The 21,174-nt window shown below is 61.8% G+C and overlaps 1 protein-coding gene across 1 annotated transcript in view; it reads right to left on the bottom strand.

The window, feature by feature from the left end:
* RPTOR (regulatory associated protein of MTOR complex 1) overlaps nucleotides 1-21,174 on the bottom strand; it is a 305,182-nt gene that overhangs the window by 32,358 nt on the left and 251,650 nt on the right. The window contains exons 15-21 of the mRNA XM_044247255.1: nucleotides 20,728-20,793; nucleotides 20,256-20,447; nucleotides 19,860-20,000; nucleotides 14,652-14,769; nucleotides 13,613-13,753; nucleotides 13,213-13,371; nucleotides 4,492-4,610 (exon numbers count right to left, since the gene is read on the bottom strand). Coding sequence (XP_044103190.1) covers nucleotides 4,492-4,610; nucleotides 13,213-13,371; nucleotides 13,613-13,753; nucleotides 14,652-14,769; nucleotides 19,860-20,000; nucleotides 20,256-20,447; nucleotides 20,728-20,793 — 936 coding nt within the window. The remainder of the gene's footprint in view (nucleotides 1-4,491; nucleotides 4,611-13,212; nucleotides 13,372-13,612; nucleotides 13,754-14,651; nucleotides 14,770-19,859; nucleotides 20,001-20,255; nucleotides 20,448-20,727; nucleotides 20,794-21,174) is intronic.

A 21,174-nucleotide genomic window follows, 5' to 3' on the forward strand; every position in this document is an offset into this window, starting at 1 on the left:
CTGTCTGGAGTGGCTTCTTCCTGCGCTGGTCCCAGCCGTCGCTTCAGAGAGCACATGGCCGGGGAAGGTCAGCAGGAGGACAACAGCACTTTCAGGCTCTGAACAGAGGACCAGGCCCGCCATGAGCCCGTCAGCCCCGCTGACGACGACCTTTGCTCATCCTTCTCGCGGTGAAGGCCCGTTACTCTCTGCTCCAGGATGCGGTCCTGAAGCCACTAGAGGGGCTTGCGTGCCCTCCCTGACAGGCGGAGTCCCGACGAGCAAGGCCGCAGGGAGGGGTGGTCATGGCTATAGGTCAAGCTCTTGCAGGGCCGCAACCGTGACTTTGACACAAGCGAATTCTCTCAGGTCAGATGTGTTCTCTGGGCCCGGGGCCAACACCAAAACGTTCACAGGGACACACACACACAGGGACACACACATGCAGATACATGAGCCCGTCTCTGCTCTCTGCCCTGTGCAGCGATCAGGCCGTCTGGAGCAGGGGCCTGGGGCTGCGGCAGGCTCGTCTCCAGGTACCCTCACTCTCTGTTTCTTCCACTGGAACGCCTCACCTCACAAGGGCACACAGAGTCTAACCCAGCGCAGAGAAAGAGGCCCGGAAGCCGCGTAGAGGACCTTGGACAGCGGACTTCCCGGCGGCCGGACAGAGTCAGGTTTGGGCTTCTGGCTGCTCTTTCCTGGGGGAGTGCGGCACCTGCAGGACTGTGCAGTGGACTTCCTAGCCAGGACCTGGGCTCGTGTGGGAGAAGGTGCTTCTCACAAGGGTTATCCGGAGGGAATCTGGGGCTGTATGAGGCACAGCCTGCTGGCCGCTTGCTCACTGACAAGATACCTATAAAAGCCAAATCTATTCACCCAATAAGTAATTTTTCTATAAGCTACAGCTCCTAGATAAAGAATTAAGTTGGGGCACCTGGGTGGCTCAGTGGGTTAAGCCTCTGCCTTTGGCTCAGGTCATGATCTCAGGGTCCTGGGATCGAGCCCCGCATCAGGCTCTCTGCTCAGCAGGGAGCCTGCTTCCCCCCCCCCCCCGCCTGCCTCTCTGCCTGCTTGTGATCTCTGTCTGTCAAATAAATGAATAAAATCTTAAAAAAAAAAAAATAAAGAAAGAACGTAAGTCTCCACCTGGAAGGCTGACTCTAGGGAGTGCTCTGGGCACTCCCAGAGTGCAGCGAAGGTGACCAGCAGGAGGCACTTGCCCACGGTCACTGACGGGCATCGGAAAGCCTCAGTCCATGGCCCCCAGGAAGAGAAGCCGGCAAGGTCGAGGCCAGAGAGTCTCAGCGGCCCCTTTCTAGGACCAGCTGCATGTGCACAGAGTAAGGAAGACAGAGAAGAAGGAGACACGCTCTGGCTCACAGGACTACCGCGTTTACTATCCCGCAGGACCTCCAACAGGCCCCACTCCGCGGGCGAGCTGGGGGATGTGAAGTGACTGGCTACGGGCTGATGGAGCGAGAACGGGCCCCATGGGCCTGGAGGGCCACCCAGTACCTGGTGGCCATGAGTCCATGTGCGGGACACATAGAAGGCCCAGGGCAGCATGTCTGTGAAACACATTCCCAGCGGCCACCCCAGAGTCACTGGGTCTGAGTCCCTGAGGGAACCAGCTCTCCTGGGGCTGTTCCTGCACCCAGCCTGGCAGGGCCACCGGCCGGTGACTCTTAGGGACAGCCCTACTTCCGTAAGCTAAGCTAGTTGAGTGAAGACGCCGTTACCCCTGGGTCTGCAGGGAGGTGGGGACGGACAGGTGCACGAGAAGGTACAAATTATGTGCCCAGATGCCTCTCAGCACGGTTGGTTCGCGGGCACTGCTGCGGCCTGCGGCTCCCGGGACCCGCACTGGCCTGACAGTTCTCGGGGTCCCTCCTCCTGGTGGAGGCAGCAGGAAACAGTGGGGCCAGGGAGGCCAGGGGGCACATGGGGCGGCGGCCCAGGACAGGCACGGACAGCACTGTGCCTCTGAATGGTGGGGCTGGGGGCAGCTGAGGGCCTTCCAGGGAGGCGCTGGGTCATGGGCGGCCTTCATGCAGCAAAGGGATCATTCTAGGGGGAGAGGGCGACCCGGAACTTCCACCTCCAGGAGCCGAAGGCTGTTTGACTCATGTGGAAAGAAGTCAGGATGTTTACCCACGTACCACAGATCCCACGGGAAGACGGACAGAGAGGTGCCTGCGACAGGTGTCCTGCGTGTCGCTGGCCGTGAGGCCACGTGCAAACGCACTGGGTGAAATCAGATTTGGGACGAGCACAGTGGGCTCCCCAGGTGCTGGCTGAGGCCGCTCACTTGGAGGAAGAGGGAGTCCCTGCACCATGACACGCTTCTAAGAGAAACGTAAGAAGCTGACGCTATGCCAGTGAGGGGGGTTTCAGTCGCAGTTTCCGTGGCACTTTAGAAGGTGCTGTTCTGGGGACGACCCCAACCTTCTCCGTGTTTCTTGTGGCTCAGGCCTTCAGTCTCTAAGAAAGGCATTCAGCCTCGAACCGTGCCCGCTGACCTCTGACCTCTGCCACACCCGGCTGCGCGTGTCCCACAGCAGGCCCAGCAGTCACGCTAGCGTTCCTCGGGTGTGGAGACGCGAGCGGACAATTTTTGGGTGAGTTTATGTGCTGATCCATTTTCCCATAAATATTAAAAGTAGCGATTATTGTTATGTGTGACCCTGACATCTGAATGCTGGCAGCTTGAGACTTCCTTCTCGGAGTTTTCCCCAAACTACAGATGGCGGGAGCGGCGCGGGGGAGGTGGCTGGGGCCAACACGGTTCCTGGGGGTCATCTTGCTCTCCTTTGTACTTGCACATGGTTTGAAATTTTCCATAATAAAAAAAAAATACAGGCAAAATGTAAACCCTAAGCCTGTGTGGAAAGGGGATATAAATATTCAAAATTAGGCCACAGCTCTTGAGCTGTGTGGGTTCCCAAGCTGGAAGCAATTTCTATATTTGAATACAGAATCCTACGGGGTATTCCAGAGTAATAAGGCGGTTTGACTATGATGAACAAAAATCTGCCTTCAGAGTTGAATATCAAAAATAGGTCCATTTCTCTGTAAACCAAAATGTAATCTCCTCGTTGGTTACTAGAGTAGAACGTAAGACATTTTCTGTAATTAAATTGAGGACAGGAAAATGTTTCCTTCATGTTTATGCTTCCAAATCCTTCAGTAGCCGTGCTTGCTCTTAAAAGTGAACACACGCAGACACACCCACGGACGTACACCAAGACGCTCGCATACACAGGCTGTGCCGGCCCTGAGCAAGGCTCTGGGAAGCATGGACTCTGGAGGAGGCCCACCCTGATCTCTGTCCCTCCACCTGGGCATGCCCTCGGGCATGCCAGCTACATGCACTGGGACGCGTGTGTCCGTCTAGATCAGCACAGCAGGCAGAAAGCCACCTGCCCCTTTCAAGTATCTATTCGTGAGTGCCATTCTGAAGGTATGAAAGGCTATGTTTCCGGTTGCTATAATTGGCTGGCGTGGCTTTGCCTGGCAGGAGCGATTATACACACAGCATTTAATTACCATGAAGTGGAGTGAGGGGAGTCTCTGGCTTACGGCTCCACACTTGACACATAATCCAAAAAGACATGGAGATGTGGTTTTTACGGTTCGCGTACTAGAGAGAGATTCCTAAGAGGAATGTATTTGACATCCTGACATCAGGTCTACTGCGATGAATTTATAGTCGTTAAATTTTAAAATTAGGCACTCAAATCTTTTTTTTTTTTTTTTTTGGCACTCAAATCTTATTTTTAAATAATTCAGGTTGATTTTTAGTAAGGTTAACTACATAAAAGCCACTAAAAAATAAAATTATATAAGCTGAATATGGTTTCATCATGACCAGGATAACCAAGGGTTGGGGGAGGTGACCGGAGCCGCTGATTAACACGCGGGTCACGGCTGGTCTGACCACGGCCAGGAGGCCGTCCTAGGCCTCAGAGAGAAAAGAAGGTCTCAAGGCGGCTCTGTGTGTCACACAGTTTCAGGCAAAGGTAATGACCACAGCTTCCATCTGAAAAGACTGGAATCAGAAGAGCAAGTTACACTCAGACTAAACAAAAGGAAGGGGGTAATGAAGACAAATTGAGCTATTGATAAAATCGGACGTAAAAAGCAAAAAAGAAGTAGTAACGAAACCAAAAGCTTGTTCTTCAAGGTTTCCTTCAGCCAGAACAGTTGTGAGTGGGAGGAGCCACAAATCACGGGTTCTGGGAACGAAGGAGGCATCACTACAGACCACACAGACCCTGAGAGGATCACGAGGCTAATGGCAGCCCTTAACTAACATCCTGGCACCCCAATACCACAGGATGGTGCCCCAACTGAAGCTACTCGTAAACAGAGGCCGGGGTACGCTGTGAAGCGCTTGTTGGATGTCTCTAAACCACAGTGTAGACCTGACGGTGCCCGGTGCTCCCCGTGTGCATATCCGTCACCGAGAGGCAGATTCGTGGGCTTCACCGGGAACGCCATCACACGTACCTTGTAGGCGATGCTGTTGAGCACCTTCATGGCCAAGTCGGAAACATCTGGATAGGGATCTGCAGCCAGATGCAGTAAGACTCTCCAAATCTGAGTGTAAACACTGTTGAAGGAAACACCTAGGAAAGAGAAACAGGGTGTTTCAGTAATAGGTAGCTGCCCATGTACTTGACCTGGCTGCTGCTGGGGACGGACACTTTAAAGAGCTGGGGCTTGGGGAGGCTTGTTTTTGTTTTCTGTTCAGGGGCCCAGAAATTGAGGGATCCCAGCTGGTAAACAGGCTTGATGACTTCGTCTTCTGAGACTGGCTCTTTCCAGAAGAAAAAGTGAGTCAGAAAGGCTCACCTTCCTTGAAGCCCTGGCTGACTGGACAGTGCCATCTCGCTTCAGAAGGCCACTCGATTTGATGCCCAAGCTCCCAGGAGCCAAGAGTGTTAGACAGGAGTCCTGTGTACACCTTTCTTGCACTCAGGGTGTGCTCTGGGCTGTGACCACACGTAGTACTATCCTGGGTTCCCAGGAAATCTCAAAGGGTATGCGTGATGTGACCCAAGCCCTCCAGGTCCCCACCAGGCTACATAACGTCCCGTCTGCAAAGCCGGACACCACGGCAGATGAGATAGGACGGAAGCATGGACAGGGAGCATCCCAGACATGAAAGAACAAATGTCACTGAGGGCCTTACCCGGGGGTTCACTCAGCCCTATTTAACTCTCACGATCTCAGCCGCTGGCACTATCCTGGGTGTCACAGAGGGACAATGAGGCCCAGTGTCCAAAGGATGAAGGATCTAAATGCTCCTGTCTGAGGTTCGGGATGACACTGCGTCTATAGCATGGCCATTGTGGTGGCTCTGGGAAAAGTGACTCCTTCTGTCAGGAATGGGGCCGGGAGGCAAGGAGCCAGGATGGCTTTATGGAAGCGGCATGCGGGGGGCTTTGGGGGGAAGCAGGACCACTCTCCTGCAAAGACCTTCCTGCAGGGAAGTGAGCAGAGCCAACGGACTGTCACGGAGGTGACGGGAACGCATGCGGTGTTTGGCGAAGCAGCGCGACCATGACCTGGGGGTGAAGTCAGAACGGGGTTGGGGGGGCAGCTCAGAGACCCAGGGGACAGAGCAGGCGGGGCTGGGTGCAGGCCTCTGGGAAGGGGGGGGCCGTGGAACGGGCTCAGTGCAGGCAAGGAAGGAGAACGGCAGCCCTGGGAGAGGCCATGTGAGCCACGGTTGGGACCGGGCAGCGCAGTGTGGACGCCGCACCCTTGCGCACTGCTGGGGGGAGCCTGGGGGCCAGACACAGGCAGGGTCCTGCTCCCACGGATGGCGTGACGAGCAGGAGACAGCAGCGTGGAACGGCATCCTTTTTATCGGGGGAAGCTGGACCGTTCATCGACAACTGCGTGTTTGGCCACAGAAAGCGATGCAACGAGCATTATTTGGATCCGCCGAGACTGCAGGTCAGCCTCTGGCCAGTCCGAGCACAGCCCCTCTTGCGCTGGTGAAGGACCTCAAGCATCGCGAGTGCTGGTGGGCCACGAAGCATCTCCGACGGACACGGCCCTGCACGGGGAGCAGGTCGCACCGGAGCGCTCCAACCAGAGGCAGACCGGACGAAGGGCAGGCCATGCCCGCAGAGCCGCACACCTGCTGCTGCAGGGTGGGGCGGGGGCAGCCCATCTCTCTCGAGGTGGCCTCAGGGGGACCATGCAGAAAGGCATGGCTGCGCAGCCAGGAGGCGAGGTGGCAAGACGTCGGGTGCCGCCGTCAGCGTTCTGTTCCAGCGCCGGCATGTGTGCAGATGGCGGCTCACACGGGCCTCATGGGCCGGGGGGGGGGGCGGACAGGGGGCCCTTGAGGGACCAGGGCTCCGCATGAATCTGGACTTCAGCTGGGGAGGTGTCAGCTGAGCGCACCCTCGCTTGGGGGGAGGCTTGTGTCAGGGTGCGTGACCCACGCAGCAATGCGTCCCGTCTCCCAGAACGCTTTATTCAGAGACGGGCACAGGCGAACACCTTTGACCCTGACCCCACAGCTGTAGGACCACCGTCCGGATCTACGACCAAAGTCTGAAGAAGCGGTTTGGTAACGTCAGCCCAGAGACTCTGGGAGCATTTCCTAAAGTCCACTTTCGCGTCGTGGCGGAGCGCCCGCCAGCAGGAACTGCGCCCCCACACCACAGAAGCACTGTGTCCGCGAAGACGCGGCCCCCACGTCACCTGCGCGAGGGCTGCGGGATCACGGCCTGCAGGGACCAAGCAGTCACTTTTGCGGGGTCAGCGCGCTCGGAAGGGGAAGGAGAACCATCCCCGTGGGGGGCGAGGGGGCCTCATCACCACCACTGACCCGGAGGTTCTTGGGCAGGGTCCTCAGACTCACCACGGCCACTGTGTGCAGTCTACCCCCTCCATACGTTTTGGGCTCAGCTCCCCTGAAGTGTGGCCACCACGGGACAGAGGGCAGCACGGGGCTGTGCTCTAGATGACAGAGCCCACCATACTGTCACAACCCCCAGGGGGAGGGAGGACGGGGACGTGCTGCTAAGGAGCCTCGTCGCGCGCGTGCCTGTGTTAGAGCGGACACCCGACCAGGTGGACCCTGGCTCAGCAGTGCCTCCGGCGTGAGCGCGAGGAAGGCGCACGGGGCTGTGGCGGCACAAGACCAGCACCAGCAACGGGGAGGCACGCCCTGCACCAAGGAAGCAGGGGACATGGTGGCTGTTCCCACCCGTCACGTTGCAGAACGTTGATATTTTATCATGGTTGTGGCCTTCCTTGCAGAAGATTTCGGCCTTGATTTAACAGCTGTGATTCAACAGAGAAAGAAAAGGCTCTAATTTTTGCCAGGGTCTTGGCCACAACGGACGGTGTAAGTATTTGCTGGCGAAAACAGGAAACTGGCGCCGAGAAGTGGTCTGTGCAGGTCACTGTCCCCCGGTCCAGCCGCCGCGCTCTTGGCCTCGCCGTCCTGCTCTTAAAGCTGCTGCCCACCCAACGCCAGGTAACGAAGGAGCCGGCAGAGGCTGGAGCCCGGGGGAGCCCGGGGCAGGAGGCGTGGGGTGCCCGAGGGGAGCCTTCTGGGCTGCTAAATGCTCCGACAGGACGCCTGTCTCTGCCACTCATCAACTCCTTCCTCTGAGCGCAGAGAACCTATTTCCACGTCTAGACCGAAAGTAATAAAAGATCGTAACTAATGGCTTTTCATTTATTTTTCAGAGCAACGGCCACCGCTTTCCAAACAGCATAAGATGTAAGAAAATTTGCTCGGAGCTCTGTGGCCAGCTCCGGACTTCGAAGTCCCCCGGGCTGGCCGCGCTGCGTGGAGAACAGAGAAGCGGGAGCTTGCCGCTCGCTCCGGGTCTCAGGGGTCCCCAACGCGGATGCGGGAGCCTGTGCCCCGTCCAGCACTGGTGCCCGAGGCCTGAGGACACTGCCCTTGGCCGTCCCTGTTGCTGGGCTGCCCTCGTGACGGACCCCCTTCAGGGCCTTCCTCCCTCTGCCCACGGGAGGTGTGAGCAGTTCTGGCCTGAGACCCCGAGGCCGAGCTCCGCCTAGACTGGGTAGTCACCCTGTGTGCATAATCCCGTCCGCCATGGTCCTCAGGGCCCCTATGAGACACACGTAATGATGGCCTTTAATCAAGGGCTGTGGCCATAAAACATAACGGATGTGGCGTCGGGAACGACACCGTCCTCCCTGCACCGCCGTTCCCCGCCGGCTGCGAGACATCAAACTAATGGGCTGTAAAGCCTCCCCCGGGATTGCTGGCTCCTCCGGAGGCGACCGCTCCCCCTGCTCCTGATGGATGGGGCCGCACACTCCCCCGCCCCTGTGCTTTTCGTGCTCGGAGCTCGTGGCTGTGGGGCCCCAGGGCTGCTGGGGGCTGCTGAAGGCCTCCTGTCAGGACGTCTCAAGGTCGCGGGGAGACGGACGAGGAGAGCGAGGGAGGAGATGCTCCTTTCTGGCTGGTCATGACGCAACAGGGACGAGCGGGATCCCCAGGGGCCCCAGTGGGAAGTCAGCTCTGCTGGCCAGGCCTCCTCCTCCAGCGGTGCGGGCAGTGCCCGCCCATGACCTCCCGGTTCTGAGCAGGAACTTGGACCCAGCTCTGGGCGCACAGCTGGGGCTGCGGACAGGCTCCAGGCCGGCGAGAGTGCGAATCCCGGCCCTCCCCTTCCCTGCCCACCTCCGGCCGGGCTTTGTCACGGGGAAGGACACTTCGGGTGGTATCAACCATCACAAAACTTGGTGAAGGCGTGATTGTCCCCCCTTGGCCAGGTCTCTGACTAAGGCTACCTAGTGCTTTTGCGGTGAGGCACTCACAGCCGCCATGGTCCGCTCCTGAGTCCCCAGAACAGAAATGACCCCCTCGCCCCTGCAGGCTGCTCCCGCGAAGCAGCAGTGTGACCGTCCCTGCCCCCAGGACCCAGGGCGTGGAGCAGGGTGACTGATGGGGCGGGGCGGGTGGGGTGCACCACGGGCCTCCTGATGTCAGGGGCTGTGTTTCCGTACGCCTCCCACTCCCACCTCTGGGCACGCCGAGGGGGTGAGGCTCAGGGTGGGAGGGGCACACAGGGCGGCCTACAGCACCCGGAGCAGGAAGCAGCAGCTTCTCCAACACCGAGTGATAAAGATGGGGAGTTCCGGTCATGGGAGGTCAGGGACCCCCCCTCTCGCCCTACCCCCGCAGGAATGCAGAATGTCACCAGCAGGGAGGACCAGGCGCTGCTGGTTGGGAGAGGCCATGTGGTGAGTCACAGAGGCCGTCCGTGCCTCGCTCAGGGGTCACCGTCCAGCCTGAGGGCAGAGGGCAGAGGACAGCGGCGGCGGCACGGGCTGAGGGCGGCGATGATGAAGGTGCAGGCTGTTTGCAGGTGCAAGGCCTTGAGTCGGGAGCTGACGGCAAGTACGGCGTTCACAGCGGTTCTGCGCGAGGCCGCCATCGGACAAGCCTGGCAGCCGGTAGACGCGCGGGCAGGATCTCGGGGGGGTCCTGGCATGCAGTGTGCTGAGACGGTCCTGGAGTGGGGGACCCAGAGACGGGGAGGACCGAAGGGGCCCACGTGGAGGTCAGGCCAGACGGCTGGGGAGTTAGGTGCGTGGGGTTCCAGAGGTGAGGGGCTGCGGAGACTGGGCCCGGGCACGGCTCCACGACATCAGGCTGGCAGGCTTTAGGCGCTGCGGGGGTCCAGCCGGGGTCAAGGGAAGCCCAGGCCCTAATTCATTCCTGGGCACGCAGCGTAGCAGGTGAGACCACCGGGAGTGCCCGCGGCAACAGAGCAGGGAGGGGGCCACGAGGGGACCTGGAGGGGCTGGCGTTTCCGGAGAAGGTGGGAAGAACGGACGTCCCTGGGTTGCCATGGTTTTGAAAACCTCTTCTGCAACATCCAGTGAGAGCCTAGAGAGATAGTCGTCCTCTGGCTGAAATGAAGGAAAAACTGGTCTTCGAGCAGGCGAGAGCTGTGAGCCACGGGACTCGGTGGGGCCACGTTGTAGGTGTGTGGTGGACAGGCCACGTCGTAGGCATGCGTGGACAGGAGCGCTGGCTCAGGGGACGTGCTCGAAGCGGCTCCATCAGCTCTGGCCTGCCTCAGAACTCTGACCGACTCGCAGACAACACTCGGCTTTCTCGGGGAGTCGGAACTTGTGAGCGCGGAGGCAGGGGCCGCCGGCTCCCTGGAGGAAGACAGCAGGCAGGGTAGAGGCGGGAGGGGCCCCGCGGTGCAGCCTAGAGAGGACGGTCCCTGCCCCTTCCCTGTGCGGCCGTGCTCTCCAGCCCTGACGTGGCCTCCGATGACATTCTCTGTCCTTACAGCCGCCGAGAAGCGCTTCCCGGCCAGCACCCAGGACAGGATGCTGTCCCCTCATCAAGAGAGCAGCGCCGCGTCCCAGGCAGGACCCTGCACCTGCCCTGTGACGCGGCCCAAACCTGCTGTCGCCTCCGCCGGCACATGCGGTCTAAGGCCCCGGAGACAGGGATGTGCCGTAAACAGGAACCTTCCGACGAAAGCTCTCGGAGGTTCCTTGATGACACGTGGCTTGACTCTTTCTCACATTGGTTCCATCTGACACGTGACAGACACTGTGTTTCTGCGAGTTCTGTGACCGTTTCGACAGTTTCTTCTCCTGGCGGCCAGCGTGTGTATGGGCAGGGGGCCGCGGAGCGGGCTCACAGCCACGGACACAGGCGGTACTGGACAGCAGGGCCATAAGGCACGAGGACACATGTCATGTGTAGGACACAGTCAGGACGAGGCCCCGATGAAGGTGACAGGGAGGCCGGTCAGGAGAAGCCCGTGGGAGCCAGCGCCGGGGGATGCTGGCCTGGGGGGCGAGGCCAGGATGCAGGGCCGAGGGACAGAGGGGAGTCACGGACAAAACCTGGCTCTGGGCCGGGGCCCTGGGTCCACCGTGCCCCTGCAGTGGAGGTGGGGCAGGGGTGGAGGCGCCCGGTGTGGTGACTGGCTTCAAAGTCAGAGGCGTTTCTGCGCTGCTTCTCCCACGGTGGCGTGGCCCGGACGCCCACACGCTGGCCTCCCTGTCCTGAGAAGGAGCAGCAGGGGACGTTGCCGGACCCTGCAGGGGCAGGAAGGGCGCGTCCTGCATGCGTGCGAGCCACAGCCCGGCTGCTTGTTCTTGGATGGCTTGCAAAGGAAGAATGGTTTTTATACTTTTTCAAGTGGTTGGGGAAAGAAGTTAAAAGGAAAATAATGTTTCATGACTTGTGACTATTCCAGGAAATTTACATTTAAGTCCGTAAGTGAAGGCTGATTGGAACACTGCCAGGTTCACTTGTTTGCAGGCCGCCTGCGAGACGGAAAATCCACGTTCTCTGGCCTCCTGCGGAGACTGTCTGCCAACCCGGCACCGGCGAGGGTGGGGGCGGGGGTTGCCCTGACTGTGGGGGAGGGGTGGGCTAGGAGGGAGTGGTGCAGTGGCCGAGCTCACCTGGCTGGTAGGTCAGAGCCACAGCGTGTCCCCGAGTTTGCCCCGGGACTTCACACTTCCTCGTTGTAGATACAAACACAGAAATACTAATTCAGGGTCGCACCGACCTGGGTTTCAAGCCTCCTGTGGGGCCGGCCTGGGAACCTAGCCACCATACACAGTGTTAATTCTGTTAAAAGAACATGTTCTAGTTCAAAACAAACACCCTGCAAGGGACACTCAGAATGCGTTTTACTGGCGAGTCAGCAGAACTGCGTTCGGGCCAAGGGCCAGCCCTATGCCTTCTGGGCACCTGAGATATTTTAGCAAACAACCAAACCCACGAATCTGCGATGTCATTTCTCAGTTTAGATGGGGATTTCAAGTTGGTATTTTTGAGCCAAGTTCTTGGTCATGGGTCGGTGTGTTTGGTGAGCCACGAGCCCTTTCCGGTTCCTGCCACCCTGGGGGGCACGGTGGCCACATCTGAAACCCACCGCCCGTCCAGGCCCCGAGGGGACGCCACATGGACCCGACCTGCAGGGACTACAGTAGACGTCCTGAGCCCCGTTCCAGCAGGTGGCAGACTGGTGTGGCTCACGCGGGGACAGCAGCCCTGACCCCTCCAGCTCAGGGCCGAAAGTCAGAAATAACTGCCATCACCACGTGGTGTGGACAGTGTCGGCACTAGGGCTCGGGGCTCGCCACGGAAATGAGCCGACGACGTGGAACCGACACAAGGACGGACGAGGGGCCGACCCGGAAACCGCAGGCGTGAATGCTGGTGTCGGAGCATAGAAGCAAGCCCCAGTACGTGAGCTTTTTGCATTCTCAGCCCCAGACACGAAAACGCACAACGAAGGAAAGCTGAAGAAAAGGGAGTAACAAAACGAAGCTACTGGAACAAAACGTAGAGATGTAACGAGGCAACGGACAAAGCAGAAGTTGGGACTGGGAGACACTGGGAAACAAACCAATGTCTTGCGGGATTAGTTGCAAACAAGGAGCAGAAGTATGCAAACGGCAACAGGAGGACGGGGGACGGCAGAGGGGACAAGGTCCGGAGGCCACTTGGCACAGTGACCTGGAGCGAGAACATTCGGCTGAAACGGGCGTCTTAGAACCACGTAAGGCGCCGAACCTAACCTCGGAAGAAATGGCCAGAACAATCCTGTGGGGGTTAGATGAGGGCTCCGGTCTGCCCTCTGCCGACAGGACGGGCAAGTCAACCTTGAAAGAGGGGGCCGGGGGGAGCAGACGAACGGCCCTGGGCTCAGAGAGAGCAGCGGGAAGGAGCCGCCCCACGGGATGCGAGCCGCAGGACAGGTTTCCACGAAGTCTGAGCCCTAAGGGGCACCGTGCGTGGGGGTCACCGGACAGTGAAAGAGCACGGACACCATGGCCAAGCTCTGGGGATTCGGCTCCGTGTGTGATTCCTTAAGTCAGGAACGAAACAGGCACGGAGAATGTCCCGTGAGCGTCCCTGCGTTTTCACATGTGGAGTGTTTCTCTGCCCTCAGGGGTGGCGGCCGCTGCTCTGCCCTGGGCCGGACAGATGGGGTGTCTCCTGGGGCAGAGTCACTGCACAGACAGCCACTGGGCTGTGGCAGACGGAAGCTTCTGGAAGCCTCCCCCACACGCCCAGAACGGCCTGTAGATCCCGTGGGAGTGAAAGCGACCAGCAGCCCCCGCGCCCCAGCCAACGCCTGCGCTCCCACCAGGGCTGTCCCGAGCCCCGCGCGCCCCATGAGCCCCGAGGGCCAGCGGGGGGGGGCCGGGGGGCCCGGCCGCGGCACTCACCGATGAGGGAGTTGAGCGCGGAGTAGGAACTGACGCGGCGCATCTTGTCGATGGTCTCGAAGGACAGGATGTACTCCTCGCCCTCGGGGCTGCCCAGGGTGCTGCTGGCGCTGCTGCTTGTGCTGAGGTTTCCGGGGGAGAACGCCACCGAGCTGCCAGCTGGCCACACAGCATGGTGGGGGCCGTCAGCGCAGGTGCCTGGGACCACACATGTGCCTCCCCCAGCCCCCACCTCTCCTCGCAGCGGTGCCTGCGCCAAGGTGAGACCTGCGGCCAGCAGGTGGGACAGCGGGACATGCCCTCAGGGCACAGAAAGGGGCAGGGCCCGCGTGTCCCTAAAGTTCTGCAGAATCTGACCCACGACTGTCCCAACCCAAGGACCCAATTCCCAGCGTCTCACATTCCTCTGTCAAGCTCAGGTTCTGCAAAGATTTGTTCAAGCTCCTGGCGGTGGTGACGGCTCGAATGTTTCCATAGGAGCTCACGGAGCGGAGTCTGGGGGTGCACGGGCTGTCCCGCACTGGGGTCAGACTCCCACCCTCTGGGAGAGAGAAGAAAGAGTTAATGGCGGGCTCCGGGGGCCGCACACCCTGTTAGCGGGGAGGCCAGCACAGCAGGTGATGGGAGCTCCCCCCGGGCCAGTGCGAACGGCGCCAGCAGGCCCACCGCTCAGCCGGCCGGACAAAGCCGGACACGGGCACGCCGGGCGGGGAGGGGAGCTGTGCGAGCAGACAGAGCCCATGCTGGCTGCTGTGCGGGGACGCCGTTATCACAGACCTTTCAGAGCAGGCCTGGCGACCGGGGCCGGCCCGAGGGCAGTGCCAGGCACTCTGCAGCTTGGCTGCGGGCCCCTGGCCTACAGATGACAGCAGAGCAGCGGCTGCGGGGTCAGTGCCGCAGGCCCTCCCCTCTGCCGCCCGGTGCCCTCCTCCGGCACGCCAGCTGTTTCCGCTAAGCAAGTTCATTTTCATTTCCCTTCCCTGATGTTCTAAAAGCAGTAAGGCTTTTGTTATTGATCACAAGCCCTCCTTCCTGCAGAGAAGGCTGCGTTCTGGGGGAGGGGGCAGCCCAACACGGAGAAATAGAAATCCCGCAAAAAGGACAAACAAGAGAAAAGCTGCTGGCTAGCGTGACTCATGAGCAGGAAACCGACAACAGCTCATCGCAGGAAGAGCTGACGTGCGCTCCGGAGAGTGCCCGCGGCACGCGTTCCGCTCTCCTTCAACATCTCCGGGGATGTGACTCCCAAAAACGATGAAAAGGAAGGAAAAGAGTCAGAGGGTCCGTGCAGCCCCCCTTCTATTCTGCTAAATGCTTGGCTGGACAGGAGTCACAGGGGCCACTTGGAGTGGGCAGTGAGCTCGGGCCCGGGTGCAAGGGAAGGCAGCTGTGGTCCTCACCCGGGGGCCCGGCTGGCTCCCCGCGCCACAACGCTGTACCTGCGGTCGCCGGAGAAGGCAGGGGGTAGTTCTTCTCCTCCTCCATGAACTGCAAGGCCACCGTGCAGAAATTGCTTTCGTACTGAACGACAAGATGACTCAGGGCCACCACCAGCTCCTGCCGAGAGGGACAAGGACAATAACACTTACGGCAGCTGGAGAGGATTGTGGAAAAGCGGTGAGGCCGAAAGTTCACGCCGAGTGCTCGGGTCACTGTGGAAAAAAGGAAGGTTAAGACAAGCTCTGCACTCAGGGTTGGCAGCAGGGACAGGCCCTTCCAGGGAGGCACGCGGGGGTGTCCAGAGGGAGCAGGAGCCTCCAGACAAGCCCTGAGTGGCACAGGTGTGAATGGGACCCTCCGGGGGACAGAGGCGTGAATGACACCCTCCGGGGGGAGGGGCGGATCGATCTGAGACCTGGGCTGAGGTATGTGTTGATTGAGCTCTGCCGCTGGTGAGCCGTCTGAACTCCGGGTGCATTAAAGCGGAACACGGCCGACAAGCCAGGGCACGCTCCTTTCATTAAATGTAAAACTTGGAAAGATAAATTAGTTTCCAGTCCCTAAAAGGCAAAGAAGTTCTCCATGACCCTCGGGCCTGACTGCCCAAGGAGAGGAAGGCAGCAGGCCTGTTGCACGGCGGCCTGGGGCCCCTGGTTTGCACGCGAACCCCTGCAGCCCCATGCCGGGGGCCGTTCTGTGCAGGTGCACGGCTCTGCCTGGTGCCTGGGATCCTCTTGGCGGCTGCCCCCTCCTCTCCTGCGTGGGTCTCTCTCGCCTTAACCCTGCACGGGCCCCTCACCTCCTCCTTTCGCGTCTGTGCACCACACAGCTCCCAAACCCACCCCCTGCGTCTCCCCCTCTTCAAGCTCAATCTGCCAGAGTCTGACTGCGCGAACCCCCGTGTTTGCTCATGCCCACTGCGGACACCCCGTCTGGCACTCTTCTGCGGCCCCTGCATGCCTGCCCACGCCCCTCTGCAGCCCGGAGCACATGCTTGGTGGGGCTGCCAGCGGGTCGCTCCCAGCAAACCAGCCGCCTGTATTGTCTTCCAAGAGCACCGGCTCTCCCCGTCACCCTGTTGCAAGGCAAGGAAAACCTGTGCTGGGCCCTGGACCATGAACTCGCACCCAGGTCCTGGACACTCTGGTGCAGGGAATGCCATCAAAGGTCAAACACTGAGCTCACTGCCCACGCCCAGTGGCTCTGGGCCAAGCACGTCCTGCTGGGGAGGCAGCCACTAGAGGTAGCCACAGCTGGCGACGGGCTCTTGGTTCACGTCTGACCACAAAACGTGGATGCGGGGTTAGTTCTGGCAAGGACGCACAGGCTTCTGGAGGCCTCTTCTGGAAGAGGTTCAACATGGGTACCTGGCACCCCCGAGACACGTGGCCTGGCACCCCTGAGAAATATGGCCCAGCCCCCTAGCACCCCACGACATGTGGCCCAGCCCCCAGTACCCCAAGACACGTGGCCCAGCCCCCCACCTGGCATCCTGAGACACATGGCCCAGCCCCCCGAGACACGTGGCCCAGCCCCCCGGCACCCGAGACACGTGGCCCGGCCCCCCCGGCCCCCCCGAGACATGTGGCCCAGCCCCCCCGGCACCCCCAAGACACGTGGCCCAGCCCCCCGGGCACCTCGAGACACGTGGCCCAGCCCCCCGGCACCCCGAGACACATGGACCAGCCCCCACGGCACCCCCGAGACACGTGGCCCAGCCCCCTGGCACCCGAGACACGTGGCCCAGTCCCCCGAGACACATGGCCCAGCCCCCTGAGACATGTGGCCCAGCCCCCCGGCTGGCAGCGTGTCTCAGCGTCATACGGCAGGGTCAGTCCCACAATCTTCCCAACCCCCTGCCTTCCGCTCATGGGCAGAACAAAATAAGGCCTTGCCCACCTGGGTCCCGGCCGCCCCGACCCCTCGTGCCCACCATCCTCGATCTTGCATGGACTCTTGAAGGGGCCACCACCCCACCCCTGCTGTCCGCTCGGCCTGGAAAGGCCTCCCCAGCGCACCCCGTGTTTCCTTCAGGCCTTCGCTCAGACACCTCCCTGAGTGCCCCGAGTTCATCCAGGCCTCCCCCAGTGCCCCCCCTTCGTCCGGTTCGCCTCCCTCAGAGGGGGTCGCTCCCCACCACGTCACACACGGGTCTGTTCAGTCTCCAGCGTGCCCCACCGCCAAGTGCAAGCTCTTGGGAGAGGACCCAGGTTCAGCTCCCCGCTGGGCCATCAGGCGGCCTGGCGACCCAGGGCCCAGCACGCAGGTGCCTGATGAGTGCGCACCACATGGACAGAACCTCTCCCTCCAAACACCTTCTAATCTCCAGCACGCGTCCGCTTTACGGAGCGTCCCAGGACTCAGGGGCCGCATTCCTGGGCACCTGCACTGCCCCGCGGGGAGTGAATGCTCATGTGGTTGGCTGGAAGGTCGGGCCACACATCTCCCCGGGGTCCTCCCTGCGGCCTCTGTGTGCTGGCTGCCGCCTCCCTGCTTCCTCCCCCGAGGGCGGTCCCTGCTGCGGTTCCGACTGGCTGACACCTGGTGGCCCGCGGTCACGGGGGAACTGCGGCGAGACGGGGCCGTGTCGGGGCAGCGCGTCTGCTCCCACAGGTGCGCCTTCCGAGCTTCCCACCGGCTGTGGGTGCTGAGGCCTGGGCAGCGTCCCCCGCTCATCTCCACCAGGGACCCAGGTCCTGGGGTGCGGATGCGTCTCGCTCAGGCTCAGATGTGCTGGTGAAGGAGGTGGACGCGGATGTGGGTCTGGACATGGGCAGGCTGGTACCCCCCGCCCAGCCCGGGCCGGGGGCGCGCCGGTGGACCGGGCAGGTGGCACTTTGTCCTTCAGAGACAGGTTCCCGCCCGGGGGCACCTGGGAGGCTGGGGTGGCTGTGCTGATGCCCATTTTACCCAGCACGGCCGGGGGCAGCCGCAGCGGCTCGGCGGGGAGGCAACGCGCTCTGACAAACCGGTCATCTTGTCCACACCGAGCGCACGCGGCAGGACGGAAGCCCCTCCGTCCCTGCTTCCCTCGCGCCGCGAGCCGGACACAGCAGTGCCGGCTGCCCACGTGACCAGGCCGAGCTGCAGGTGTGGCCCACGGCCCTGACTGGGCCCACAGCATGGTCTCCCGGACCAGCAGGCTGGGCCCGAGCTCCCTCCGAGTGCCACACGCCACGACAGTCCCGCCACGTGGCTCTGGACAAGGAGAAAACACAGTGCCAGCGGCGTTGGGGTTCTGCAGCCAGGGAAGGGCCACTCTCTGAGCCGGTGCCACTTCCCCCACTAAGCGTCGCCTGCCCACCCCGCTCAGACGGCACCGACTGTTGCCCTCCATCCCCAAAGCCCCACGTTCCCATAGCAAACATGGCTTCGTTGGTTTATGTAAGAGGCCTGCTGGGGGCTGCCTGTCCCCGTTAGAGCACAAACTTGCTGAAAGCAGGGCAGGGTCCCAAGGCCTCCCCAAGGACCTGGAGCGCAGCACTCAAGCGTTTGCTGGAAGAATGAAGTACTTTGGCAGGCGTACCCCCCACGCACGGGGGCCGGCGGCGATGAGCCACTGCCCTCCCCTCCCCCCCGCACTGCCCCTCCTGCTGCTCGCTGCCACAGACACTCGAACGGCAGGTGGCCCGGGTCCACCGTGGGACTTCACACCTCTGGACCTTTGCACATACTCTGCCTGCCCTACCCGCTCTCCCTGTCCCTCACCTTCCCGGCTCCTGGCTGCTCAGGGACGAGCTCCCATCCGTGGAAGACTTCGTGACCCCACGTCCCCGGCGAAGCAGGGTAGGTGCCACTCTGACCTGTTCCCAAGAGCTCTGCACCCACCGCTGAGTCCTGCATGTCTGTGGACGCTCCAGCACCACCGCTGGCCTCTGCGCCTGCCCCTGAAGGCAGGCTCGTCTTCTACTCTGCGCTCCGGGGCCTGGGATGCTAAGAGCTCGCATGCGGAGCCCGGGATGGAGGAGTACGTGGGAAGGAGAGCCGTCCTCTGCCTCCAGATGGGGCAGCCCTCGGGAGAGGCCTGGCTACACGTGGGCCAGCGGGTGGCGGCCAGCCAGGACTGGGATGCCAGGGGCTTCACAAAGGCACTTAGACATCCCTGTGACTTCGGTGGCCAATGACCCCTCACTGGAAACCACGAGGGACAGTCTTGCCATTTTTATTAACGTTCTTTGTTATTTTTAAGATTTTCTGGAAAGAAGGAAAAAAACTTTCCTTCTTTAAAAGGGATTTTAATGGACAATTACAGAAACTGGTATGTGCTGGTCCAACCAGTGGCTCCCAGTAGAGGCACTTTGTTGGCGGGCCTGCAGGAGAGGAGCCGCCCGCAAGAACGCTCGGGCCAGTGGAACAGGCTCGGCCCTGGGGTCTTGTGTCGCAGTCCTGCTGGGGTGCTGGGCCGTCGGGCACATGAGCAACGGCTTCATCCCCCCTGAGGGAGCACGAGGGAGAGACTGTGTTCTCCCGTGTGTCGAGTCTGGCTGACGGGAACTTGCCCAGACTCCGTCCCTCCCAGGAGAACCAGGGGGGTCCAAAGGGACCAACGGCCCCAGGCCACACGCAGCCTCCCTCGCCCCCATATGGGGGTCTCGGGCCGGCCCGTGCGCAGCGCCGCGTGAACACGCGTGAACACAGGAGAACTGCCTCGGCGGACGGGCAGCCTTCCAAGGTCACCAGTGAACCGCGCGGGTCCCATGGCGCTGCCGTCTGGGGTGGGGGGCGCCTAGCTGAGGCCGGGCCGACCTTGGACAGAGGTGTGAGGTCCTGGCGGGAATCCGCGGTATCTCCACATCTGCACAGGCCAGTGCGAGTTCTCAACTTAAAGAGCTCAGCCGCGGACGAACACGGGGGCGGGGAGGGGAGGACGCCACACAAACCTTGCCGGCGGGCTGTGCGCGTCTACCGCTCTTTTGGGTCTCCGGGGCTGTGTGTGTGCCGCTCCCGGGCGGGAAGGAGCCTAGTCTACAAGCTGCCAGAGACGCAGCCTGTTAAATGCTTTAAATGAAGCAAACACACGAGTATCTGGTGAAGAAACGCGTTTGGTAGAGAATTAAACACACATCAAAGGACTGCCCTGTCAAGGGTGCGTCAGTGGGAGACGAGGGCTCGCGGCCGCGGTCAGGGTCACCGGTCAGACCCCCGGGCGCCACGGGAGACCTGCCACGAGGTGCTCTGCTGCCGCCTGCGACCTGGGGGCCACGCACCTTGCGGACCACGGGGCTTCCGTCGTTGATCAGCTGGGCCAGCATCATGGCCACGTTGTGGTCGATGGTGGTCGAGTGGTCAGTCCTCTCGGCAGAGTTGCCCACGAATGTGCCAAGGGCGAAGACGGCTGCGCAGCGCACCTGCAGGACAGGCCAGACAGCGGTCAGGCCGCAGCGGGCGGCGGGGTTGTGCCCCCGCATGGGGTTACCTGTCCCGATGGGGCAGCAGGGCGCGGGGAGGCGGCAGAGCACCAACAGGCACCGAGAGAGCCGTCAGGGAGTGAGGGACGGGGGCCTGGCCGCGGGAGGCATCGTCTCTCGGCATCCCCAGGTCGCTCCCCTTCCCCCTGCCGACAGGCGGCCTCAGCTGGCCCGGACACGCCGGCGGCGGCTCACCTCGGGGATGGGGTCCGAGAGGAGGCTGCAGAGCTTCTCATGCGCGCTGTCCCTCACGCCACACCACCTGGCCGAGTCAAAGTTCTGCCAGATGCGGCCCAGGCAGATGGCCACCCACTGGCGCAGCAGCGGGTGGGGGTCGCTGAGCTGCTCCAGGCAGATGGCGATCAAGTTTCCCTGGAGGCAGGCTTCCTGTGGGGAGGCAGACAGCGGCCAGCGGTCACCCCTGACCCAGGGTAGTGGGGGGCGCCAGCGGGGGTCGCGGCCCCGTTGCTCAGGGAAACGCCCACATGGCAGCTTAGATCCGTTTTCCTCCTTCCAGATGCCGCCCGTTGCAGCTTACCTCCGAGCGGCGGCACATGCAGGCCCCCCCCCCCGCCGGCGCCCCCCTCTGAGGAAGACTGTTCCACAGACGGGGAACAGGGTGGCGGGGCCAGGAGGTCCTGGAGGGGCGGGCGGCTGCGGCACTCACCTGCCCTGTGTTGTAGCTGTTGACGATCACGGCGAGGATGAACGCCGTCATGGTCCGGTGCTCGGCCTAGAAGACAGAAGGCAGCCTGGTTTCGCTCTCACCCACGGCGGAAACCCATCCTTCCGCGAACATGGCAGAGCTCTCCTTCCCGAGCTCGGGCCCACTCGCACGAGTCGGCCTCCTGCGCACCGGCGTCTACAGAGAAGAGGAGCCGGCTGAGGAGGGGCCGGCGGCTTCGGGCGTGGAGCCTCTGAGCGCAGGTTGTCCCCCACGGTGCGAATGCCGCAGGACAGGCGCGTCCACCACGGCCCCGTGTGGGCAGAGGGCCGTCCCGCTGGTGGGGAGCGCCCGACCGCCGCCCATGCCCCCTCGCCCTCGCCGTGCCGCACGCTGCCCTCGCCGCGCACGCCGGTGGGAAACGCGCGGATCCCCCTCCTAACTCCGTTC

The sequence above is a fragment of the Neovison vison genome, chromosome 5 (genome assembly GCF_020171115.1).
Source record: "Neovison vison isolate M4711 chromosome 5, ASM_NN_V1, whole genome shotgun sequence".
Taxonomy (NCBI): domain Eukaryota; kingdom Metazoa; phylum Chordata; class Mammalia; order Carnivora; family Mustelidae; genus Neogale; species Neogale vison.